This window comes from Manacus vitellinus, unplaced genomic scaffold, assembly GCF_001715985.3.
Source record: "Manacus vitellinus isolate BGI_N305 unplaced genomic scaffold, ASM171598v3 scaffold_2_pilon, whole genome shotgun sequence".
Lineage (NCBI taxonomy): Eukaryota > Metazoa > Chordata > Aves > Passeriformes > Pipridae > Manacus > Manacus vitellinus.
The window spans coordinates 14954512-14982222 of NW_021940208.1; the positions used below are offsets into that span (position 1 = coordinate 14954512).

At 36.6% G+C, this 27711-nt stretch overlaps 1 protein-coding gene across 1 annotated transcript; it reads right to left on the bottom strand.

The window, feature by feature from the left end:
* Window positions 1-222: 222 nt before the first annotated feature.
* On the bottom strand, window positions 223-27711 carry SACS (sacsin molecular chaperone). Its single transcript, XM_018087642.2, has 7 exons — window positions 27616-27711; window positions 24594-24679; window positions 20860-20971; window positions 20578-20724; window positions 17829-19311; window positions 14829-14920; window positions 223-11783 (listed from the first exon to the last, which is right to left on the bottom strand). The coding sequence occupies exons 3-7, from the start codon at window positions 20873-20875 to the stop codon at window positions 223-225; spliced, it is 13299 nt and encodes a 4432-aa protein (XP_017943131.2). The 5' UTR covers window positions 20876-20971; window positions 24594-24679; window positions 27616-27711.

A 27711-nucleotide genomic window follows, 5' to 3' on the forward strand; every position in this document is an offset into this window, starting at 1 on the left:
ACAGTTTGCTTAACAGCAGGCTCAGTTAGGAAAAAATTCCCGTTTAAATAAATTTAAATTCTAGGTACTTCAGTACCATACACCTTTGTGCACTACGCTTCTAAACCGCTTGGCAACATGTAACTACTTGGACAATCCATAATCTGTACAATTGCATTTGTAACCCATCACATGAAACGCTTATGCTCTTGACAAAACAGTTCCCTAACCTCTTCAAATAATTTATACTTTTTGTTGTATAAAGTTTTCAAGTTTTATTATGATACAAGCAGTACATTCCATCACTCTCATAGCAACTTCTGAAGTAAACCTATCATTGGGAATCTGTGGAAAAGGAAGCAAGTCAGGATACCTAGTTTTTAAGCTATCTACTCCATAAGCCTCCAATGTCTGAACATCATTTGTAAGCCCTTCAAGTTGCTGACTGTACTCCTCTATTTTTTGTGCAAGGGCTGCTGGTTTTACATCTTTGTCTGACTTGCCCTTCACAGCGTAGTCAGCTGCAATCAACGCTAGTTTAGTAGAAAGGTAGCATTTAAAGCATACCCATTCATTGGCGTTTTTATGAAGGTCATTTCGTGCAGCTGAGAAGTTAGCTCGGGCCTGCCTAAGCCATCGCCGTGCCTCCACAGGATTGCCAACAGACCTGAACGTAGGCGGGACAAAAAAGCGTTGCGAGTAAGATGGCCCCGTGGAAGAGGGACACTTTTCTTTATACTGTTGCCTTTCAGATTTGTGGCTTGTTGCTTCCTGATTCCATGAAGTGTAAAATCTCTGAAATGAAAATTTATCTGACTGAAATCGAGAAGCAGAGGATGAAAATGGTCTTCTTGAGGCTCTATCCATATTTTGATCCATAAAGGCCTGTTTTTCCATCCTGTTAATCTCATTCTGTAAATGTTTGAAAACTTCATTAGCTATATCAAGATTCTCTGCATTTTTATCTGGATGCCATTTAAGATACAGCCTCCTAATAATCTTCTTTCTTTCAGATTCTGGAAGCTTCCAAGCCTGTTCAATCACAGATGTCACTTCTCTTAATATTTCTGGCAATGAATTTGACTTCATCTTTTTTGGGGAGTGATGTTTTGAGGACATTGTTTTGTGGCTCTCTCTACCAGCGAAGAGAGGTGGAATTGCCCTTGGTCCATGTGCTGGAAATTCTGTAGGACTGGTTGGGGTAGAAGGTGTACTATCCCTGCCTTGGGAACTTTCCTCTGGTCTGGAAAATTTGTACAAGTCAAGAGAGCTCACTATTTTATATTCGCTATATCCAATATCAATCTGGTAAATCTTCCCTAGAAAACTAGGACTTTCATCATCTTCTCTTTCTACTTCTTGTACAATGATTGCATAGGTATAAGTTGGCTGATATGATCCATATATATCACCACCTTCAGAATCAACAAGGTAACCAACATATTCACCAGGATAAAATACATTCATTGGATCCATAAGAAGTGTATAGTGAATTTCAGCTGGTATAGGAGTGCCAGGTGTTGGTAGTTCAAGTTTTGATGGCTCAGAAGAGTCATACTTCACTCCTAAACTGTCAAGCTTCTCACTGATCCGATAAATATCATTACAACCCAGCATGGCAATTAAATATGAGGTATCAGAAATCAGGTTGTCGGTTGCAGATTTTAAGGTCATGGCTAATGCTAAGAGAAAATTTATGTCTTTGCTGTCTGAATGCTGTATGTAAAGCAATATTACTGCGTTCCCATATCTCTTCAAGAAAGCAAATGTTTCACTTTTGCTGTGGGGAATAGGAGCAAAGCCTTTAACTCTTAATGTTGTTTGCAACTTCTCAAAACAGGAAACTTTCAAACCTTCTCGCAAAGCTTTGCAAAGTCTTATTGCTTTTTCTTCATTAGCTAGAAAAGCATTGTCATTTTCATGCTTCATAATCCTAATGAGTCCCGTGATAAATTGTTCTGAAGACAACAGTAACTGTAACCTTCCTTGCAAGGAACATAACGCTCCAAACTGACAAATTTTGGGGGACTCCTCATCCAACTGTTCTTCAAGAATACTGCTAAGTAAGCGGGGCCTCAATTTCTGAGGGAATAACATTATCAATTTAGTGTGAAAACCATGGTCTTTGCCTAAGTAACACTGGCTAAGATCAACAAGCATCTGCACACCAATGTTACCCTGAATTCTGCTTTTGTAGTGGGGTGCATCATCAAAAACTAAAATACTAGACTTTACCAACCTACCATCTTGACTGGGAAGGTAAAGGGCAAAATCTCTCATGTTCTCAAGGTCATTCCTAACCTTTACAGAATCATTCTGAAGACTTTTGAACAGGCCTGAAACTACTCTTTTAACTGTGCGCATTTCATTAGGATCCAATTGTTTTCCCTCTGAGCTCTTATATATGCGCCCTAGAACTTCAACATACTGCTTTGTTGAAATAATATCTTCAGTGCCCAAATGTTTAAATAACTGATGGAAAGTACCAAGTTCTAAAGGAAGTTTGTAAAGATAAGGTTTAAAATCAGATTCATACTCAAGGTTTATTACCACCTCTTCAGGCTTAAGGAGTTTCCAACCTTCTTCCACCATTACAAAAGAAACTCCTCGAAGCTGAAAGCGGAATTCCCTCTTCTCTGTACTAAGAAATTCGTAAATGCTTCTTAGGACCTTGGCCCTAGTTTTCACCATGTCCTCATCCAAAGTTGTTATATTGCATATGTTCCTGCAGTTATTGATAACTTTGTCCAGAGGAGGGTCCAAATTAACATTCAGCATGGTTAAAACTTGCTCAAGTTGTTCTTGTGCACCAAGACTACTTCCCTCTTGCTCTTTGATGCTTAAAGGTGTTGCTTTCTCAGGAAGAATGGGACACGACGTCCACAGCAACTGCAACACATCAGTCTGTTTGAATTTAGGATTCACCTGTGCCCCATTGAATCGTATAAGAGGAAGTGTCCCATTAACTTCTTGATACTGGGGATGAAATCTAACAAATTCTGCTGGAGCTCGTTCAGGGCACAGAAAAGGAATTAATGACAATTCTTTCAGAAAATTTCCTGAAAAGAGGTCAGTTCTTTCTTGGAATATGTGATGAAGGAGGACATCGACAGTATTCTGTAGTGTTTCTTTAGACCAGTTTTCTGTATTTGCTCGCATGCTGATTTCCTTAGCAAACTGTAGTAACTGCTGCTGTGAAATGATGAATTTCAATCCAATATGTCGTAGAAAAGTTACCCATGATGGAAGGAATCCAGCTTGATTTTTTGGTTTTGTAAGTTGCTCTAGCTTCTTAAAAAAATCTTGAGGTATAAAGAATTTTTCAGGAAGCATAACTTCAAAGACTTTTACAGTCCTGTCATAAAAATATTTTGCAGGCTTTAACCTATTGCTTGCATCATGAATGATCAAAATGCTTTCAAGCTTTTCAAACAGCTGTTCTTTCATTTCTGAGGCTTCTTCAATGCTAGTTAGCCTATTCTTTAAGTAGATCAAATGTTCTAATTTTGCATCATAAGACAGACTTTCAATTTTTGGCAAAAGATGTTTCAAGTACACTTCAAGATCATCCACAGAGACACAGCCAAGCATAGTATACAAATCTTTCAAATGCACTTTCTCTTCAAGAAAAGCTGATGAAGTTGACTGTGTCCATCTGTCTACTTCTACTGATGGGATGCTTTTTGTGAGGACATAACACGTCCCATATTTCGAAATGCTGATGTATCGACCACTAATGGATTTGTAACATGGAAGAGACTTTAAAATTTTAATGTCATCCTGAGATGTCAAATGACATAAGTTGCAATTGAAGTACATTAAAAGAGCCTCGAAGTCACTTTCTACTAACTTTTCAGTCTTAAAAGTTGATGTCTGTACCATATATTGTATGGCTTTCAGAATGCTTGAAGGATTATCTATATTTGCCGTACGTCCTGACAACAAAGGCACTAAAGCACTGTCTTTAGAGCAAATTTTGTTCAGTGCCAGCTGAATACAGCCTGTTTTCATCAAAGCATGGAAGACTTTATCACTTTGAGCATTTGGAAAAACAGCTATGTGCATAATGCTGAGAGGCAGTAAAACATCACACTCTGGCACAACAAGGTGATTGGCTGAGACAGTAAACTTTACACCTGGGAGCAAAGTCCAGTCTTTCAGAGTGTCAACAACATTGTCAAATTTTGCTTGCATATCTTCCTGCTCTTCCTTAATATTTATAGACTCACTGATAAAATGCCAGGCACTTTTAAGCCAAGATTCACTTGCAAAGTTTTCCTTCCATTTCATACAATTTCTAGTTTTATATTCTCTAGGCAACACAGATGATAACAATTCAGCAAAACTTCTGATATCAAAGACTTTTGCTACTTCACTGCTAAGCAGAATATTGTTGTATCTCAAATACAATGTGTTCATAAAGAGATCCTTGCGAGATGGAATCAGTTCATGGTATGTTGTCAAGAACTTTGGTCGCTTTGAATCAAAAACTTGCAAAACGTTGTCAAGCGTAAGAAGGAGCGGCAAACCCTCAATTTGGATTTCATTTTCTTCTGTATCTTTAAAACAGTAGTCGACCAGGAGTTTTAGACTATGGAAGAGTTTCAAATTTGTCTGCTGAAGACGACAGGGTAACTTTCCAATGTGGCAGTTAGAGTCTGGAAAAGAAAATGTCATCAAAAATAATCGGACATCAGCAGGTGTCACATAGGTGACAGGAATATCTGCATCTACCAAACAGTGGTAAAGATTTGCAGTCTCGTCACAGTTATATACCAAATTAAATCCAATTTCTAAGAGTAGATGCTTGAGTCTGTAAACATTTTCAGCCACTGTCTTCCGTGTTGTGATGTTGTATTCTGTATTTTTGAGGTTCTGCAATTCATCTTGTAGCAAATTGTCAAAGAATGGCCTGCCTTTGTTCACAGTAGACATGTTAACCCATGTGATGATAACGGCAGAATGCAAATCAGAACCATCAACATTTGGAGCTCTCATAACAGGTAAGAGACGCTTCAAATCTTCATAAATGCAACTGTAAACTGCTTTCACTAAACAATACCAATCTGGCTGAATATCAAGTCTATTAACTGGAAAAAAGGATAAAAACTTTTTTAAAGTGTCTTTCACAGCATGAATAGGTGTGTTTTGCAGCACTGATACTGTAGGATCAGTACCTGGAAAATACCGTTTCTTCAGCTGAATCAGCAGTTCAACATAGGCCGGTGCTATCAGTGCTGTCATTAGACTACTGTTCCAGTCACTTCTTACTCCAACACCATTATCATCACGCCACAAGTTTCTTCTTGCAGAATCCAGAGCAAAGTGTCCATTCACATGAAAAGGTAATCCAGTTTCTAATGATAAAGGTAAGAAACAGAATGCTCTATGGGGTTTTTTGTAATTATGAGTAATGCAAGCTGCTACTCCACCACGAGGAAAAAGAGTAATATCCTCATTCTTGTGGGCTGAAACTACACTTTTGGATACCTTTTCCATGGCGGAAAAGCCTGACCTGTTACAAATTAACCAAGTTGTAAGATTTCCTTCAGAGTCTTCAGTATCCATTGTGTAAGTAATTTGTTGCACAGGTATTTCACTTAGCTGCTTTTTCTTAGTTACACTGTCGATCACAGATGCATGGAATTGCTTTCGTTTCAGTCTGTCTCCATCAGTGATTTTGCCTTGTACAGAATAAAGCACATTCAGTGCTCCTGTTGTTTTTTCTATCTCACAAATAGAAATTTTTTCCATATGGTTCAAAAACATTAAGAGTTCTGCTCCATCTGTACGCAGCTTATCTAAAAGATTTTGGACCATTCTATCTGAGCATGGAACGGAGGAAATTTCTGATACTTTCGCCATTTCTCCATTTCGAAGAGGAAACCTAAACATTGTACAATTATCCAGTTTAAAGTGATCTCCTAAGTAGAGGTCCAGTACATCTGAGAACTGTGTTCTGAAATCTGCATCTAAATCTCTAAACATGCGGCCAGGACTTGTTGATGTTGAACCAGGTGCATATCTTGCATGAGGATCAAAAATACAAAGTATATCATTGCCAGACAGGAAAGACGGGCAATCAGTAATATGGTAAACAGAATTGAAACCTATACCATATTGTCCAGTTTTACAGGGATTTCCTACTTTTGTACCTTTTCCAAGGTTCTGAATTCCCCGAATATCATCTTCTGTAAAAGGCTGATTGTTGTAAACACACAGTGCTGGTCCCTGAAGTGGTGCCCATTTCTCATCAAATATTCTATCGGCCGGATGCTGTCTAGGATCAAACACAAAACAGATCTCTGTAGCTTTTGCATCATCTGCATTCTGAAGGAGCTCTTTCAGCATTTCTTTTTCTGAAGGGTATGCATTCAGAATGCTTTTAATTCTACTTGTCAATTTTTCTTTCTGGCCAAATTCTGTTCCAAGGGTAGTAAAACAGATATTTGATGCGTATCTTTCTAAAGCTTTATGGCGTTTTGGTATTGCTCCAAGCTTCACTGCAACTTCTCTTGGAATATCGCCATGACAATACTTAACAGTTGTGTCTTTAACTTTAATCCATGGGCAGTCATTGTAACACAACGATTTTGCAGGCAGAAGTGCAAGACGAGTATCTGGCAACAAAATATCACCATACTTTTTCTCACAAAATTCCTGCTTCTTCTCTCTAATGAGGCCCCATATTCCTTCACTAATTATTCTCCTACAGAGCTGAAAGCTGTCTTCAGTTAGTTGTTTGGTCCCTCTTTCCTGATTTATGAATTCAAGAACTGCAGCAAAATCTTCAACTGTAAAAGCCTGTCTGACACCCACACCTTCAAACAGCTCACGGAAACTATTTTTATATTTGTTAGGCAACTGATAGAGATAGGGTGCTGCTTCAAAATTCAAATGAAAAGACACTTTTTTTGGATCAGCATACACATTCTCAACCAAAATAAAACTACAGTTTGTCAGCTGTTCAATTATCATGGCTTTTGTTGATTCGCTCTCTAACATTGCTTCATGTAGATACTTGTAACAAGCATTAGTGATATTTTCTTGATATAATGTGATTCCATCAAATGACTTTGCAACTTCTTCTAACTGACTTATGACTAAATTAACAGGTGGTTTCTTCAGTAAACCCAAATATTCTTTGACAGCTAATGACAAAGCACCACAGCCTTTAAAAGAGTGGGAATTTTCATTAAGAATTGGTTGTGTGAGGCAAACTATATCCTGATGATCAGCAGTGAAAAGATCAGTTGCTGAAAACATCGCTTCAGGCTGAAAATCACTGCCTTTCCAGTGCAGCGAGAAACCTGCTGGTTTGCTAAGGAAAGGAAGGAAAGGAATGGTTTGACATTTTGCAGCAAATTCTTTAGCTCTAGGATCTCTAGATTTTAGTTTTTCATCAATAAGACTCAATATTGTACTGCTTCTGAGACAAGCTGCAGCATGATCGGTCTTGTTAATTTCAGCTACAGACTCTGCACGTTCTATCAGATCTTCCCATAAAATATCATCTTTAGCCATTCCCAACTGAACAAGTTTAACCAAAATAACAGGGTTAAGATAATCCTGAGTGGTACCATAAGGAAATCTTCCATCTTCAGCATCATACAACTTTGCAACTCTTCCTTCAGGATGGATCAGTCTTGATGGTGTAACTAATGAATGTCCATCCAATGAACAGGGAATACATGGAGTAGCACGAAGAATTCCTGAGAACTCCTCAACTTTTTCATTGAGAACGTAACGCATCAAAGGATCACGCAGCTCTGCATCAATCTCCTGAACGTTAGGGAAAAATACCTCAGAAAAGAACTGTTTCTCAGTGAAGGTGTTCTCCAATAATATGTATTTGCATCCTGCTTCTTCAAATCCTGTCTTTACCCAGGATGGGAGATCTACAGCACACAGATTTTTGGAACCAGTTTTTTTAAGGTACTTCAGAAAGATCTTAAAGGCTGACGGCCCAACATCTGGCCGCTTCAGTATAGAGTCATCTAAAAACCTTACATTCTTCATGGAAACCCAAGACAAACCATCAGAAAACACTTTAATCCCTTCTTTGCTTTTCATATGAGCTATGTCTTCATAAAATCCTTGACAAATAACAGAAAAATCATCATGAACTGAATCGGGATCTGGCCACACTGCACAGTAACTGTAGTCAACTAGCTCACCATTGATTGCCATGTCACGTAAAACACAAAGGGCTTCTATGTAGGCTTTTACAATAACATGCCTCATGAATACTGTATTCCATCTTCCTTTCGTGTCTGTTTTCCATATCTCTTTCCGATTCGAAGTAACTGCAAAGCAGCCATTTATATGAAGAGGTAAGCCTGTTTTTATTCGCAGAGGTAAATAGCAGAATACTTCTCCTATGGTGTTGCAATTAGGTTTCACAATCCACTTTTGATCCTGGGTTTCAGACAGCAACACTCCTACTCCACCACAGGGAACCAGACCTAGTCTTCGTCCACTTTCATGTAAAGAAAATTTCAAAGCATCTCCAACATCCATGCAAGAACATATAAGCCATGTTGTTGAATCTACTGTTTTCTGTGGCAATTCATCAGCTGATCTTTTCATCTGTCCTGATTTAGCCATCTCAAAGAAAGAAGCTGGATCATCTTCAGTACCTCTGAAAAGTGGAGACTGTAAATCAGCAATCCGCCTAAACACATGATGAAATTCTTCTACTACTATCTGTAAGATACATGACGACTTTGGTGTTTCAGTGGGAAGCTTTTTGTTACTACTGCTGCAGACCTTCATGAGTTTAGCCGCTTCCTTTAAAACACTTACATTTGGTGCAGTCAAGGCTTTAGAAGAACACAGATTTTTTCTGATAGTGACAACATCTTGTGCCACGCCAGGATCATCTGCTTCAATTTTCAAGTATTTCAAAACCATTGAGTTTACACTCTGAGCAAATATTATCAGTCTATGACCACAAATGCTAAATTCATCCACAAGAGAGTAAATGTCTGCTGTATTGTAAGATGTACTGCTCACTTCACTCACTTTAGCTTCCTGCTGAGTCCTAAAGGACAGCCTGAAAAGTGTTCCTTTGTAGCTGTAGGGAGATTCTACTGTCAGTGGTAGCTGGCAACCAAAAACTCCTATAAATGGCTTAAACTGATTTGGAAATTTTCGCAGTCTTTTCTGTTGTTTACTCCAATTGATTTTGATCCCTGGGTTAGATTTATCTCTGATGTGCTTACTTATATGGTTGACATTTGGATCAAACATAATCATGAACTCACGGCTCAAAATAATAGGAACATCAGTGATATGATAAACAGAATTGAATCCCAGTCCAAATTTTCCTACTTTGTCAACTTCACTCCTTTTTAAAGACTCTCCTAAGCGAGTTATATTTAGGAAATCAGAGTCGGAAAACTCAGAATTATTGAATGACCACAAAGCTGGACCATGACATGCTGCCATTCCTGGATCCAGAAGATTCTCCCTTATATCCATATTTCGTCTCATGTCAATCAGGAAATTACATTCAGTTGCATTAGCATCATCAGCATTTTGAAGAAGTTCTTTAAAGATATCTGAAATGGAAGGGTATTCTTCCAAAATGTTTTTAATTCTTACAGTCAGAGGCTCTCTTTGCCCAGATTGCTCAAATCCCATATTCTCTGGATTAATCAGTCTTGTGCTAAGGCATGGGACATTTAACCACTCCGCGGTTTTCATTGGTATGTCTTCATGCACCAAAATTATTGGTTCAACAGAATCTTCAAGTAAATCGTTTAAGTCATCAACTTTGATGTCACAGTAACAGCACTCATGAATTGGCCTCATTGCAAGTTTATAAGGAAGTTTGCAACTGTATAGCGGCATGGGTGTGTGCAGACTTGCAGGAATCTGATTGCTATACAGCCATCTTATGATGCTCAACATAATGTGAAGACTTTGTTTACTCTCTTGTTCTGAGAGAGACTGCTCACTCTTTAGATATATTTTCTGAATAACCATAGAAACATGGTCTGGGGTTAACTCCTCAATTGAACCACAACATTTAAACAACTGGTGAAACTTTGCCATAGTTTTTGGCACATAATGTAGATAGGGTTGGAGATCAAGATCAGGAACTGATTTTATTACTGCTTGTGTGAGAGAACAAAAGGTTTTACCTGTCCAAACCCAGGGAAATTTCAGGGCTTTAAAAGCTTCTTTGCCTTCTTCTAGATGATCATGCATAAATCCATAAATCTCAAGCAAGATATGTTGAAATTGATAATAGTCCTCATCACTGAAGGTTTTAGAACTATGCCAATCAACAACCACCTTGAAATGTTTCAAGACTGCTTTTATGCTGGGCTTGGTGGGGATGCCAAGTGCTTTTTCTATATCCAACAGTACATTTTCCACAAGAGGAACTGAGGAACCAACTAAAATGGCGTGTGATAGATCACACATTTCTGGTGGTGAACAGAGATTACATTGATCTCCTTTCCAAACTAAGGATCCGGGATAATTTGGAGGCCTTTCCTTACATGCAGGAATCCATTTTATCTTTTTCATTGCAGCTTTTGTTTCAGATGAGTGAAGCAGCATATGGTTTTTGTTCAAAATCATCAAGAGAGTTTTAGCTTTTCTTAACAGTAAATCATGATTAGTGTTAGAGTCAGCATGCAAATTTTCAATTTTTTTTGCCACTCTCAATATATCACTTTCCTCAAGATTGGCTTCATTTTTTAAGCCTATTTGTCTCAGTGAATGAAGAATATCTGATGATGTAAAAATAACAGGAGGGAAGCAAATTTCCTCCTCAGCATAAAACAAATGTTGCAGAAGTTCTACCTCAGGATCAAAAAGTTCGTTTGCTGACATTATCTTTTCTGGTGAAATCTTAATAAACTTTAGTGGTGTCAGCCAATCTATCACATCTGTACTCTCATTTTTAAGAAAAGTCAGATTTTCAAGAACCCATTGCATTATCTGTGTTGTTTCATCATATGAATAAAAATCACTTCTTATGTCTTCTATAACAAACTTCAAGCAATCTGTGCTTTTTAGCTGTTCTATTTTCAGTAGATTAGCTAAGCGAATAGTTGCTTCATCACTGCTGTCAATTATTGGAACAGAAAATCTTAGACCAGGAGGAATTTTGGCAGTGTGGTGCAATACCTTACTACCTTTCAGTCCTGTAAAAACAGGGACACTTTCATCAGATGATTTCTCGATTTTTTTAAATATTACCAATTCCTGAATAATTCTTTTCTCTTTTTCACTTGCATCCGTTAAACTAGCTAAGAATGCCCTAAGAGCATCTTTATGTGTTGGGGGGAATGACGCAACCTGATTGCATAGTTTCTGTAAGGACATTTTTTCCATTATTTGTAAAACAGCACTTGGCAATGGTGGATGCACATATTTTTTTATAAGTGGATGTTGGATAGAAATATCCAGTTTCTTAAGTACAACTCCACCGACTTTCTGAATAATATCAGCTAAATATTCTGGGAGCTGAGTCTCAGATTCGTCTTCCAGAACAATAGGTGATGGATTCCTAAATCTAACCAGTTCCACTGATGTTTGATTTTCCTCCAGCAGCGTCGTGGGGATAAGCGGCATTTCATCAAACACACTCAAGTCATCAGAAAAATGTATATATAGATTCTTCCAGACCATCTTAAGCCAGGAAACTGATGGGTGCTTTTTTTCTTCCAAACCTGGATACCACTGTACCACCACATCTCTCCCAGGCCACACACTATTCATAACTTCTTTAATGAGTCGGGCAAATCTCTCTGGGTTCAGAAGCTGCAGCTGAGTACACGGCCTCCCTGAAAATACAGCAAAAGGGCAAAGCTGTGAAAATCACAGAGCAGAGTTACATAACGAAGTGCTTCAGGGGGAAGAAGAAAAAGGAAAATAAGTAAAAGAAAAAAATCTAAAAAAATCTTGTGTCCTGCCTTTTTGTGGAAAAAACCCTGTTTGTTAAATAGGACTGCAAATACCAGCTTCCTTTGCTTTCGGGAGTTAATTAAAAGCAAATACATTCCATATTAGTATAAAAATATTTAAAAAATTGAAAATTATCAGTATGTTATTACATTTGTTAGTTTAACACAAGAGTTTTCAGGCATACATAGCAACTAGAGATTTAGTACTGAAGTTGAAGCTTCAAACATTTTTTTGTTTAGTTGATGTTTTACACTACTTATTTGCCTACTGGTAAATAAAAATCATTATTTGTCTCTAATTGCAAATGTTTGAATAGACTTGAAAGATTATTTATTAGATATAGCAAAGACTGGCTCAAGTGCAGCTGGTCTTACACTAAAACTTACAAGTTGTGCAGGAAGTGCTGAAACTAAGTCTAGATGTATAAGCTTTTATTCTTATTATCAAAGTCCTCACTAAAAGAAATACATCTTTACATTCCTGTCTTAATCATCATTAGAACAGCTTATACTTAAAAACTACAGGACTTCAGGGCGTAAGAAAACAGCACAGGCTATAAAAATACCACTACCTCCCAACAACATCAGAAACAATGACAGAAACGGAAGCAAGACATCTATTTGAATTTCAGATTTTGTCCATCTAGATAACACTGCCATTTCCTTAAAAGCAACAGTGCAAATAAAGATTAAGATCAATTAGAGACATCCTTCAGAAAAATATTTTTTCCTTTTACTTCATGCCTACAGAGCTATGGGTTCTGTTAGTTCTATTGAACAGAAAACACAGGCAACACATCAGCCCTGTGAAAGTGAGAAAAACTTGCAGAAGTGACCCAAGAAGATAACTATCTACTTAAAAGCAAAACCTAAATCCCTTTATTTGAGAAGTTTAAAATGCTGTTTTAAAAACTACACATGTGATCTCAAAATACTGGAAATCTTCCTGCATATGAATTTATTAAAAGAAATATATAAATAAACCAATGAAAACATTGGTAACTTCCATGTGACATAACTATAAGGTTTTCTTCATCAATATGCATTTTCCCCTCCACTGTATTTAGAACTCTTTTTATAATTATCTTTGGTTGCTATCTCTTGGCAGCTCTATTTGATAAGTTTTGTATACAAGAAAGTTGGGGTAACGAGAATAGCTAATCACCAAATTCACACAAATATCAAGCTTCAATCCAAACCAATACATCTTCAGTTAATAACCATACCTGAAAATCCCCAGAGAAGCTGTTGGGCTAGAATATAATCAAATCCATTTTTAGAAAACATCCTGTGAGCTACACATTAACACACTAAATGCGAACAGTTATTAACTAGAAAAATACAGTACACAGATTAAAAATAAGAATCTACTTAAAAGCTAAACCTAAATCCCTTTATTTGAGAAGTTTAAATTACTGTTTTAAAAACTACACATGTGATCTTAAAATACTTATTATTTGCAACAGACAACTTTTATGGCAGTGCAGTTGTACATCACAATTATGCAAAATAATAGAATGAAGAATAATTTAGGAGGACATAGAATGAAGAGAAAAGCAGGCCACTACAATCTCACGAAGGATTAACTAAAAATATTTAAGAATTTCTAGAAGATTTAGAAGAATAACTGCCATATTTATTTACAAATTATGATCTTCCAATCAATGACAGGAATATTACCAAAAACAAGTCCCTAGAAAAATGTCATTCAAAGAATCTGCCAGAGGAGAGACAAAAGCAAGACCTTAAATGTGACCAAAAATCTTCCCAGTAACTGATAGACTTCATTGCAACTCTGAGACCAAGCCTGGAAGTGGAAGAATGTCCTAGAAGAACTCAGCAAGGAATTGGTTTAATAGGGGTTTTTTTCATTTCTGCTTTTTCTGTTTAAGATGTATTCAAGCAATTCTGCTTTTTAAAAGAAAGTTTTTCTTTACTGTCTTCCATATTCAATAAAAGTTGCAGCATCAATTCCATATCTTCTATACATTTTATATTTTTTTAAATATTTACACATTATAATTTATGCAACAAGTCACTCTCAATCCCTTTAATTTTTCCACAGAATCTTTGCCATATTTTAAAAATTTATTGTCTTGCCTCAGAATTACCTTATTTTTCTATTAGTTTTGATAATGAAGGAATGATCAAAACATGGAAAAAGGAGGAGGTTTACAAGTGAACAGGAAGAATGATAAACAGAAAACATAAAGAACTGAAAGGGAAAAAAGGTCAGAACACAGACAGAAGAAATAGAGACTGAATGACTGAAGACCATGATAAAAGTTATCATGAAAAGCAAATTAAGACAATGAATTACAGTATTCTGTGTCTAGTTCTAATGTCTTCAGTCTAAAAAATAATTCTGAAGAATCAAGCAATGAAAAAAAAAAAAAACAAAAACCCAAAGACAAGAATCTTTTCCTGAAAAGCACATTTTCTAGACACTGAAGAATAGTTCACCATATACTAATATTATTTAAAAATAGGCTGAGGAGTAACTTGGTTTGCAAATTGTGTTTACGTGAAAGGACTTCTGAGACTCAGGCTTCAAATTTACCAATCCAATGCATAATGAATCACAAGAGTGAAAAGGTAAATGCAGACAAACTGAGCAGAATGGATGCCAAAAAAATTTAACTGTGTGGGCAGTTAAATAGAGAGGCATCTTATCTATAGATGCAGCAAACTGGTTCACCAAGTCTTTTGATCATGACTGGAAGCATTTCAGTAGTTGCACATTGACACAACCATAAACTATGAATTAAGACTCAGGAAACACATTGCAAAGGCAAATACTACAAATACAAAAAAGAATTAAGACTGTCTTAAGTGGAAGAATACTATTTAAATATAATTATTAATCCTTGAACGCATGCTTTACTAAATCTGTTTCACTAGAAGAGAATACAAAAGACACCTTACCCCGGCTTTTGGCAGCTTCTTTCAAAGAAGCGAGAACTTCAGGCTTCAGGTCATCAGAGAGTAACCTTCCCTCCAGGCCAGGAAAGAGTGATCTAGCACATCACGGAAAAAAAAAAAAAAAAGAAAAAGAAAAAAAAAGACCCCCCACATTTTAGCAAGGCATCATTTATTATGTCACTGCATAGACATTACCAGCATGGGAATCACCATGGTAGAACAGGAACATGCAAAGCAATCACTTACACAGAACAGAGCTTTCACTAGGTGTTTTCTGACAAATGAAAAAATCATACATTTAGAAGCAGAGAGTCGTAAGAAACTAATCTTTCCAATTATTCTTCTTTTCAAACCAAGTCTAAGTAAGTCTTCTTTTCATAGAAAAACTGGGATTAGAAAACTATTTTCACCCATTTGTATTCTAATAACAAAACAAGAAAAGCTAAAATAGCACCTACTATTCTATGTCTCTTAGAAATTCTGTTTGAAACTATACAAAAAATGCAAAACATAATTCTAGGATTTCACACAGATATGTGGATTTCAAAAGATCTGCAGTCAATAGTTAAAATTATTGTGCCAAGAGTCAGTCTCATCCTGCTCTTCCATAACTTTAGCACTTAAAACTAAATAGGTTTTTAGCGCTTTGGTATTCCTGAAGTCAAAAATAAATATCCAGTTTAATTCTGACAGCAGATATGTTCGTTAGACACAGACAAACACAGAATCTTGTCCTTCCACAGTGTTAACAGAAAGAAATTCATAAGAGCTTATTTCACCTTCTTAGCAGGCTCCAAATTTAAATAAGCAAAGAGCCAATCTCCTAAATTGAAAGTGCTTTAAAACATCTAACATAAGAAATATATCATACTTAAAACATTAGAATTAAAGATAGTTAATGTAAACAAGATTAGAGGCAAATAAAGCATTACTGTTTCAAATTTCTGTTTTATCATAGCTAGCAAGGAGATTTATGCCTGGTATAACATGCTTTTTTATCAGTTTTCCATTACTAATCAAATCAAGTCCATTACCAACATAACATGCACTGAATAAGAAATACTGGTATCATTTAAGTTTCAAAAAAAAGTATTTTATGACTAGTCTGAAGCAGAGCTGTTAGTCTCATTATGGGTATGTTTATACTAGCTTAACTTCTGGAAGGAGTAACAAAGTGAAAGAACACCAAAAGATAAATCATCTCACAATGGATGCTAGAGAATTATTTTTTTTTTTGAAAGGCACTAGAATCACAGGCTCTGAGTAGATTTAATCCCCTGACAAATAACCTGAATTGTTCAGAGCAAGAAAGATTGTGGGGTTATGATTATGAGTTTAAGATTATGGAGCTTCTGGAGCAAGTCCAGCAGAGGGCAACAAAGATGATTAAGAGACAGAAGCATCTCTCTGAAGAGGACAGGTTGAGGGAGCTGGGTCTGTTTAGTCTTAAGAAGAGATGACTGAGAGGGGACCTCATCAGTGTATACAGGCATCTGAAGGGAGGATGCCAAGAGGATGGACCCAGGCTCTTTTTGGTGGTGCCAAGGATACAGGCAATAGGACAAGATGCAACAGGCAGAAACTGATGCACAGGAAGTACCACCCAAACATAAGGAAGAACTTCTTTACTGTGCAGATGACCACGCACTGCAACAGATTGCCCAGAGAGGTTGTGGAGTCTCCCTCACTGGAGATATTCAAGAACCATCTGGACACAATCCTGTGCAATGTGCTCAAGGATGGCCCTGCTTGAGAAGGGAGGCTGAACCATATGACCCACTGTGGTCCCTTCCAACCTTACTCATTTTGTGATTCTGTTTAGAATATAGCAGGAAAAGAGCAGAAGCAGACCTGAATATAATCAAATTTCTCTCAAGCAACATGGAAAGACAAGTTGCCTACATCCAACTGCTTTTCTTGAAGATCTGCTGTCTATATATATATTCAAACTCCCATTTACAAAAGGACCTCACTTGGAGTACTTTTTACCTTAATAATACCAATCTGGGCACACTCCAGCCCACCTCTACTTCCTAATAAACAGTCTACAGAGCAGTAAAAGCAGCAAAACACACACCAAGTGTCACATTCTCTCAAACAGAGGATTTGGAAATTAGTGGAACTCTGAGATAAAGGAGAAGGAGGGGTCATTGTGAACATACATGTGGGCAACGCTTTGTAAGGAGGAACAATAAGGCCTCTGGTGTGTCTGAGTGACTTCAAGCAGTACTTCTTTAGATATCACTTGGAGACTGGTCCAGACTTAACAAGTATTTAATATCTGCATAATCCAGTACAGACATAAAAAGCAGTAGTTGTGCTTTCTCCTCAGTGACCCCAAGCTCATTTATTCCAGCTAGCCTGCTCTTTGCTATCCCCTCTCCAATGTCAGTGCAACTTTTTTGTCTAATGAAATGAGAACTAAATTGGAACACTGATGCATGTGGGAAATAAGCATGGAAAAAAACTAATTGGAGAGAGACTGGAAAGAACAAAAGGAGAGCAGATGTAAAAGACAAGTCCTCTTCTTTTCATCATAGTATCTGCTTAATTCCTGAAACCAGCCCTTCATTGAAATTAAGAGTGTTGTGATAAAAAAAAAAAAAAGCCTGAAGTAATCCCAAGCTTTAGGTTTAATAAAAGCTCTTATCATTACCTTATTTAATGTAATTTCTAGTATCCATGTTTCTAGCCTCCTCTTATTTATAATTCCCAGAAGAAAGCAAACTTGAAATGTATCCTGACATATTCCCTTAAAGTCTAGATCACACAATTCTTTTATAAAGTTATAATGGCAAATAGCTGTCAAACTTTTCAAATGAGACATATGCACACAAACATATATATATATACACAGAAATTTGAGTTCTATCTGTGCATTATTTCATTACGATACAGGTTGCTGCATACCTTGTTTGTTGATAAGCAAATAACAGTCTGAAGCTGTTTTAACATACAAATTTAAAAAAACCCAACCCACAGTATTACAAATATTAAGCATACCTGGGATATTCTTCTGAGGTTATGTAAACTACATCCTGTTCTGACACAGATGAGGAAAAAGGAATAAAATTCCCATTCTGTAAAGGCAAAAGCTCCAATCCAATCAGTTCACTGTAGACTCCATCAGAAAGCACAAATTCTAAAAGATGAAGCTTTTCTTCAGCAGGTCCACTGTGTCCAGATTTCCTTAGCACTTGCCGTACTACAGCAGGAGTGACTTTTTTCACAGCTTTAGCAGTAGAAATAGTAAGATGCACTGCACTAGCAATATTTGCTGGTACCTTGGCAATCTGCTTCCCTGAATTCTGGAGGTAGTTGAGAACAGACTGTGTGTACTCCAAACTCTCATCTACTTCAGAAAAATGCACCTGCTCCACCTTTATCCACTGATTACTCACTGAGTAAATAACTGTATGCTGGAGCAGCTCTTTAAAGAGAGGTACTACAATTGGTTTCCAGGGTACCCTGATTTTGCTCTCATCAGGCCACAACCTATAAATTCTTTCAGTTGACAATGGAAAATCCGAATTCTTCTCAGTCTCCATTCGTTTGATAGCTTCCAAAATAAGGGTTGTATATGCCTTTGGCACTATATTTACCACAAGAAGATCATTCCACAAAGCTGCTGGATCTCTCCACTGATCCAGCTCTCGCCATTTGATACTCCTCCTATTGTCTGTGAGACCAAAGAAACCACTAACATGAACAGGGAGTCCAGTTTTGCTTTCCTCACCTGGAGGCAAAGGCAAAAAACAAAATGCTCTTCCTGAAAAGTCTGCTACAGCTCCATTTTCCTCCCCATTAGTTGATAAAGACATGGCTATTCCAATAGTAGGAACAAATTTCAAGTCATCAGCTAAACAATCCAGCTCTGTACACATTCCTCGACCACCTACACAATTACATACTAACCAAGATGTTTTCTGTGCGTCCTTAACACTCTCATCTTCTACAACTATATTTACATGGTATGTCACACAAGTTATACTATTGCTTGGAACTTTCTTACAATACTGATTTATTGCAGTTCCCAGGATTTTGATAGAATTGGGTCTTTCGTGTTTCAAGGCCTTGTTCTCACTGGCAGTTACTCTAAAAACCAGCCTCTCCGTTCCATCAGCTTCCCTAACATGCAACGAAACATCTTGAACACTCTTCAAGAAAAGCAATACTGTGTCTGCATCTGCTCTGAAGGATTCGAACAGCTCCAAAACCTTCTGTTTGTCATAAACATTGCTGCTCAGTTGGGAAGGCTGCAGACGAAGAGGGAAACGAAAAAAGGTACCAGGAAAGTTTCCATTCTTAAAGGTTTCCTTAGTGCTGCCAAATACACCAATGAACGGTGCAAACTGGTCTGTAAGTTCATTTATTTCCTTGCTATCTTCTTTTAGATTCCAACACTGGCCCGACTCATGAGGTCCAAAAAGGGTTTGATGGGGATCAAGCATTCCAATCTGGTCACCGCTGAAAATGCTAGGGACATCTGTATACATAAAAACAACAATTATTAATAATCCTAAACCAACATACTTTAAAAATACAGTCTTAAGGAACAAATTTTTAAAAGGGCGAGACAAAAATGTTACAAAACTGTGTTGAACTGAGTATAATGCCCAGGGAGGTGGCTGAGTCACCATCCCTGTGGACATATTTAAAAGATGGGCAGATGTGGCCTTGGTACCATTAGGCTTACAGTTGGACTCAATGGTCTTAGAGGTCTTTTCCCATCTACATGATTCTATCATTCTGATAACATTCTGATAACTCAGTGCTTACTGACAAAGACAAAACAAGCACACTCCTATTATGCAATTAAATATATAAATACTCAATCAACTATTTGAATTCTAGCAGACAGTGAGCAACGGAAAGTACAATTTCTTTTGACTCTATACTTTTATGCTTCCAGTATTTTCAAGGAAAAAGAAAACCAAATTAATTTACTAAATATGTATTCTATTGGATTCCTACTCTGAACATCTCAAAGGCTGGCAAACAGTAATCCTGTACACTTAAAAGTATAAATTCCCAGAATTATCAAACCACTGAACGTATTAATTTTTTTCATGTTCAGCTAAGTAAAATATTGTTAAAAAAATATCCTGTGTCTTACAAACTCACTTTGCAACTTAAAAATGTTATTTCAGCAAAAATTGCCTCATCCTATACTATTATAACTATGTAGAGTGTAAGCACAATTTATGCTGCTTCTGTACAGCAGTAAAACATTTTGAGAGAATAACAGGTTTCAAGACTGAATATTACCAACTTGTGAAACAGTATGTACTATCTCTTTCAAGTGTAAATGTGTATATACCTCTATTACATAATATCCTTTCTAACATTAAATAAAAATCACTGCTTATTATACAACAAACCTGCAAAAAAATTTCAGTCTAGTAAGGAGAACTTTCACACTTCTACTTATATAGCTACTCCATATTATGGGCCTCTACAAAATGAGCAGCAGTGCATAACTGAAATACCAGTGTAAAGGAATGTTCATTTCAGTATAAGTACATAATAACATAATGACGTTACTAGAACAAACAATTTCCTTCAAAAACCTTCAAAATCAAAATGATATCTTACAGGATTTTAGAACAGGAATGCTTCTTAAGAGAATTTAGCCAGTGATCTAATTTTAAAATGCACTATAGAGATAATATTAAATGTTTGATGAATATCTAAGGTAATTAAACAATTTAAAACTTCAACATTTTCATCTTAAAGTAACTAATGAGAGTACCTGTTATATGATAAACTGAATTAAAGCCAATTCCAAATCTTCCAACTTTGAGAGGATCATCTTTCTTCCTGCTTCTTGCTATTTCCTGTATACCATGCCAGTCCTCCGGGGTGAAAATTGCATCATTGTACGCATAAAATGCTGGTCCTTTAATAAATAGGCAAGTGTTAAAAAGATGACAGAATAAAACTATTTACTGTTTAAAATTTCTAGGAAATGAACTCACAGGACTGACATGCATATTGAAGAATAATGGCCAAATTTTACAAAAATTATTTTTACCCTGATATTGTGCCATGTCCTTTGACCATAAAGTTTCTGTTCCATACTGAGTTTCGTCATATAAAAACCTAACCTCTGTGGCACCAGCATCTTCTGCATTCTGTATCAGTTCCTGAGGCAGAAGAAAAACAACAAAACAAAGTATGATGCAGTAATGCTGTACATATTATAGCAATGGCTTTCTAACTTAAACAGTAGAAAATAATAAGCGATTATCTGAAGTGTAATCATTTTCATACTTTTCAACCAAAATAATTTTATTCAGTTTATCTGAACAACAATAGGCTTCATTATAAAATGAATATTCAGACAAATACTATAAATATGATTTGAATTTGGAGCTCAAATACCACACAGAAGCAGCTACAAAGTTGAGAAGCTATTAAACTTTTACTACCATATTATCCTGAATCAGAGCTGTACAAGTCTCAAAACAATACATTTGTGAGAAGAAAAAAAGATTTTTTTTTTTAATTTATCAAAGTTCACTGTTAAGCCCACAAAAACACTTGTACAGCAACAGAGAAGCAACAAGTCATAAGAAGGCAATGCACAGCACTCTTCTTTATATCAAATGAATTACGTTCAAGTTAACATTTCACAGTATGAACCAACCACTGAAAAGCCACAGTGCTTCTAAAACTCCTCAAGTAAAGGGCTGCAGAACAGTTCTGACCAGTTACTCTCTCAGTCATGAGCCAACAGAGCAGCTCACCTGTCAAATGAAACCCACAGACTGGAAAGAGGCTTATATTAAGATTGAGTATTTGTTAAATGGTATTAATAGTGGTGACAGCTATGGAAAACAAAAATGCCAGTAAACTAGTTCTGTAAACATGACTATTAATAAAATATGCCTATCCAGTCCTATTTTCATCAATAGCAGACACATAAGTATGATTATAAATACCTACAGGATTACAGCTTCACACAATTTACATTGAATCATCACAGTGTATCAGGGCTCTAGACACATAAACACGCATACACAACACACTTGTGTGTATGTTTATGTGGGTGTATGCAAGCTTGGCATTTCAGCTGAATTGAAAAGTTATGTGGATATATCACATGCAATGTATTTGTGAACCATAAATTTCATTTGATTATGCATAAAAAATAAAAGACTTCACAGCAAGATGAACTTTTACTTAAAATATGCATCAACTAGCAGCAGGTATTTCAGATTAGGTTGCATTCAAATAGACTGTTGAGAGTAAAATAAGCTCACTGTTATCTGGTTTCAAAGCTATAACCCTTTGATTTTACAGTTTGTGACAGTATGTTCAGTCTACAACGCTGTATTGGGTCTGGCTGAGTTGAGTTCATGTCCCCATAGTAGCCCTCACAGTGCTGTGCTTCACATTGGTAGCTAGAAGGGTTGATAACACACCAGCGTTTTGGCTACTGCTGAGCACAGCATCAGCACTGTAATATTCCTTCCTCAATCGAGGGCAAGATCCTGGGAGGGAACACATTGCCTGCAAAGGCTGCCTGCTGAGGAACCATTATGTGTGCTGAAGCCCTGCTTCTCAGGAGTGGTCGACCATCGCTGCTCATGGGAAGTAGAGAATAAGCCCTGCTATCTTTCGCTTTGCTTTGCTTCTGCTTTAATAAACTGCCTTATCCATACCCACAAGTTGTTTTCCATCTTACTCTCTCCCCTGTCTGGCTGGGAAGAGGCGTGATAGAGCGGCCGGGTGGGCACCTGGCGCCCAGTCAAGTGGGCACCTGGCATCCAGCCACCACAAATGCATATCACTTAAGTAACTAAAATATACTGGGTTTTGTTTATACTGTCAATTCTACATAAATTTGAATCATTATGAGATGGCAAGAAATATACCCACAGTTGAGTGTAAATAATAAATTTTTAAAGAACCACTACAAGGTATTTAAATACAAAACCCATGCAACTCTTCTTCTTAAAAAAGAACAATCATGGCAGTCATTCATTGAAATACAGAAAGATAGCCCAAAGTCTCCAGAAATATTAAATACTAAGTATGGAAACCACCATGTAGTCAGACTTGTATTCATGCTGTGGCAAACGGGGTATCTGCTACATTCAGCTAGCTGTAACAGCATTGTATCTGAAGAACTGAAACAGTGAAATAAATTTTAAGGTACCAGTAAAATTACCAGTAGTAATCTCTCCTTAACAATCTTTTAGTTCTAAATTGTAAACCATGAAAATAGGATAATTTCTACTTCTAGATTTACCCATCTGATTTCTAAAGACATTATCTTATTTCTTCATGTTGGAATGAAAATTTGGATTTAAACCGTCGAGCAGGTCTGAACCCTTCACAATTCAAATGCATCTTACAGATATACCTAGTACTGGGAAACAATAAAAATGTAAGCACCCCTCCTACGTACAGACACTGCTCAAAACATATCCAGGAGGCAGTCTGCCAAAATTGAAGATATGCTTATCTTCAGCATTCCCACTAAACATAATCAGCTTCCAGTTCCATGGTTGCAAAGAAGATGAGACATTAGGAACTATCATGATCTATCAACATTTGTATTTGTGTGTTTTGTATGTACATATAGATAAATAGATATATCTGTACTAAATCCCATTAGTTAGAACCTAGTATTCCCATACACTAAGGAAACTAAGTTCCTACCACCAATGTGATAAAGCATGCCAGATGAGAAGTTTAACATCCAGCTATGAACTAATCACTCCAGATGTTCTTAAAAAAGGCAAAAAATCAAACTGCTATTTTCAGACATTAGCACAGGAAGCTATGATAAATCACACAAATCACCTTCTACAGGTCCTAGACTTTCCCACAGAGGGACTTAATGAATTTGGAATTATGTGTATTTTTTGAGACGATAGAATCATAAAATTATGTGGGTTGGAAGGGACCTATGAAGATAACAGAATCACAGAATGAATCACAAAATGGTTTGTTTTTTGGAAGGGACCTAAGAAACCATCTTAGTTTGAACTCCCTCTCCATGGGCAGGGATGCCACCCACTAGATTGGGCCTTGAACACTTCCAGGGATGGGGCATTCAAAAATTCTCTGGGCAATCTGCTCCAGTGCCTCACCACCCTCATCCTAAAAATTGTCTTGCTTATTAATCTAAACCTGCCCTCTTTCACTTTAAAACCATTGTCCCTTGTCCTGTCACTACAGACCTTGATATAAAGTCTCTCTTATAAGCCTCCTTTGTATGCTGAAAGGCCAAAACAAAGTCTCTCCAGAGCCTTCTCCAGGCTGAACAACCCTGACTCCCTCAGCCCTTCTTCACAGGAGAGGTGCTCCAGCCATGTCTAAAGTAAAGTGAGGGGAACTCCCCTCTACCAGTTCACCATTCTTTTCACTGACACAATTTTTAGTGCTTAAATCAATGTTGTCATTTCCAATTTAAGAAAGCTTGCTCATATGAAATACACCATGAAGTCTCCAATTTAATTACATCTATGTTTTATCTCATTTTTTAAAATAAATTACAATGGCATCTGTGACAAGAAAATTCAGAAACATTTAAAAAAAAACAAAACCAAAAACAAGCCCACACATAATACACATAACTCTCTTTGCCTTGCCCACAGAAATGGAAACATGTATCTCCTGTACTAGAAACATGTATCTCCTATACTGTAATGAGATACAACAAGGTCAAGACTCACTGGAAAGCATTAAACTAATGGCTAATGGTATTATGCCATGCATATTAAATGACTGCTAAAAATACCATTTGTCATATACCTTAAGAATCTGTCCTCCCTCTGGGTATCTTCTTAATATATCCTTAAGAAAATCAACAAGTGGTGGAGTTGTTTGTCCAAAACGACCTAAAACAAACAAGTAACAAAAAAAATAAGCTGTGTATTATGCAACTATGAACTTAATATCAGATTAAAAAAAAATCCTAAACAATTACTGGGAACTTAAATAATTTCTTTAAATTGCTCCAGGCCTGTTACTGTAAAATCTTGCCTTTCCAAAACCAACTGTGAAAATACTACATTATAAATCTTTCTATTAAAAAAATCAAAATAGCAGTCTTGATGCTGATGGTCAACATGCTGTTTCATATCTACATGAAATAAATTTGGGGGCCAAGTCTTTGCAACAGTTACACCACATCTCCAACTGCTTGATGTCCAAAGGTAGCAATTTCTAAATGACTACTACTTTTAAGTAGCATGATAGTATTCCAGGGCAGCAGTGGCTCTAACTTTTTTATCTCTAGTGATTTGACAGCTACATACAGGCACAGTCTAGTATACACTTCCTGTTCTGACACTCCATGAGGATGGGCCTTGTGATAGCTTTGGTGTTGCCTGGGCTTAACCCTGGAGTGACAAGAGTCCAAGCATAATGAACATCTGCTCCAAGACAAAACAAAACAAAAAGCTCAATACTCTTCAATTCAAACTCCAGTCTGAGACTAAGGAGCACCTCCCTAAACCACACCTCTAAAATATGTGCTTCAAACAAACAGTACTGATGCAATCCCCACACAGAAAGCATCTAACGAGGCTTCCTTTTGAAGTTATTAACAAGTAATTATTCTCTCTCTTTCTTTCCCTCCCTTCTGCATATATATGTGTTTATGAATTACACAGATTCAAAAGCACACATATATTCTGGAATAAAACACTAGGAAAAAAAGTAGTGTGGAAAAAAGGGGACAGATAAAGAATTCTATTTGCTGAGAAAGAAACAAGAAAAACATCAAACATTTTTTCTTTAAAATTTTCTAGTGTCAGTCTTTAAGGTACCTTAATAGCATCAACTGAAAAAAATGCAAGAAATTGCAACTCACAGCTGAAAGTGTGTGAAGTATTTTATAACTTTTGTTATTTTTACAGTATACGGAAGTATATGAAAGTCACCATGCAATATGCAAACTTCTGAAAGAAAGTGAACTGATAAACAGTAGGAAAGTTTGGGTGTTTCTTTTCTTAGGAGAAATTATCTAAAATCAAAAAAACTGATCTTCTCTAAATCTAAGATGGGCAGGCTGGACGCGTTTAAACAACACATTTCACCATGGGAACCACACAAACAGACAAGTAATTTTCAACTGATTGAGCTGAACGTAGACTTTGTTCTCTGTTCAGTCTAAGAGCAGAGCTGCTCTATGCATGTTCACAACAATTACTCTGGCTAGAGATCATGATTTACTTCATCCAATCAAAGGCTGAACTGAATTTTCTTAAATATTAGAGCTGGTTATATTTAACACAAAACTAGTTCCACAAATTTGAATGAGAAACTCTTTCCGCCATAAGGACAGTCAAGCACTGGAACAGGAGCCTGGAGAGTTTGTGCAGTCTCCATCCTTTGAGGCTTTCCAAACTCAAGCAACCCAGTCTGACCTCAGAGAAGACCCTGCTTTGAGCATAAGGCTGGATTAGAGACCTCCTGATGTCCCTTCCAACATGAATTATTCTGTCATCATATGAAAAGATTATGTATTATTTGACAGTCACCAGCAATGAATGAACACAAAGGGGACATGGGTGATCTTCAGAGTACTTCCGCAATCAATGTGCTTGGCCCTGCTGACCATGCACTTCCAAGTTGGAAATTCAGGGCCTTTCTCAATTCATCTGCTGGAGGGAAAAATCTCTGAACTGAAAGACTCCAGAATAAACACAAAAGGCTGATACTAAAGCCTTCAGATCTTTTAAATTGACTTACATGAGAATTGTGGACCAGAAAAAGTCAAGCACTTTATCTAGACACAGACTGCTTATCCACTTAGAAAATCTCACAGCGAAATACTTCATTCATAGGCACAAAAAACAGCAACAGTTTTTCTTTCCCATGAAAATTTCTTAGGGCTACTACACTATATTCTCCATATACTTGCATGGCAAAAAACAGCTCTGAGCAGAAAATAAAACTCTTTACTTAGTCTATCACAGCCTACACATAGCAAAACATATTCAGAGCAAACAGTTGAGAACGACAGAAAGAAAAATGTTTGATGTCATAGAACCGTGAAGTCCATTGTCATAGGTTTCTAATCACTTCAAGTTCTAAAGAATGTGAACATGAACTTCTGGCTAATATACAAACTTCCCTCTGCCACTAGAAAATAATAATCCAGTACATTCATGGCTTGCACAGGCTAAGGAATACATTTGGTGACACAAATAAAATATCTGCAGGAAAAGAAGGGTTTCTTTCTTCATCCTACCATCCCATTAGTATTTATTTCATTGCCTTACAATAAAGTTATTGTTAGAAGAATAGTAATGCTAGTAATCAAGTAAAATAATAATTATAGATTTAATAAGAGCATTTCTGAAGATAATCAGGTAACAAGACACCATACAAAGTGATACACCTGTAGCATTTTTTTAATAAAAATGTAACTAAACATGCAGAATCAAAAGAAAAACAAACAATCAAAAAGAAAAAACCTAAAACTACACAAGAAATCAAGAGCTTTCTTACATGGTGGCTATTGAAAAGACATACTTTTGGTATCTCTTTTGCTTTCAGGTATTTAGCTTATGTTATATGAGATAAGGCAGCTATTACGTTATTGAAAGACAAGTCTTATTGATTCCAAAGGATGGTAATAATCTAAATTCTACACATTACAAAGAAAAAAAATTAAATACCAAGGCATTTATAAAAAGAAGTTTAATTTTCCTGAAGCAGAAAAATAATTGCTTCCCATTTAAAGAAGACAAAAACTTAATTAACTTTGTATTATGTTAGAAAACGCTTTGAGCTTTCAGTTTATAAACACAAATATTTTCCATACCTCCTCCTTTCAACCCTTTTGACTGAAGCTTCAAAAAAATTTGATTTTGAGACTTCTGAAGATCCACAATCTTGGTACCATCAGACAACTGAAATA

Coding starts and splice junctions, on each gene's coding strand:
- SACS (XM_018087642.2), bottom strand. Junction 19,312..20,577: donor TTCAGTTTATCATATAACAG/GTACTCTCATTA, acceptor TTATGTATACAG/ATGTCCCTAGCATTTTCAGC. Junction 14,921..17,828: donor ACCTCAGAAGAATATCCCAG/GTATGCTTAATA, acceptor GTGATGTGCTAG/ATCACTCTTTCCTGGCCTGG.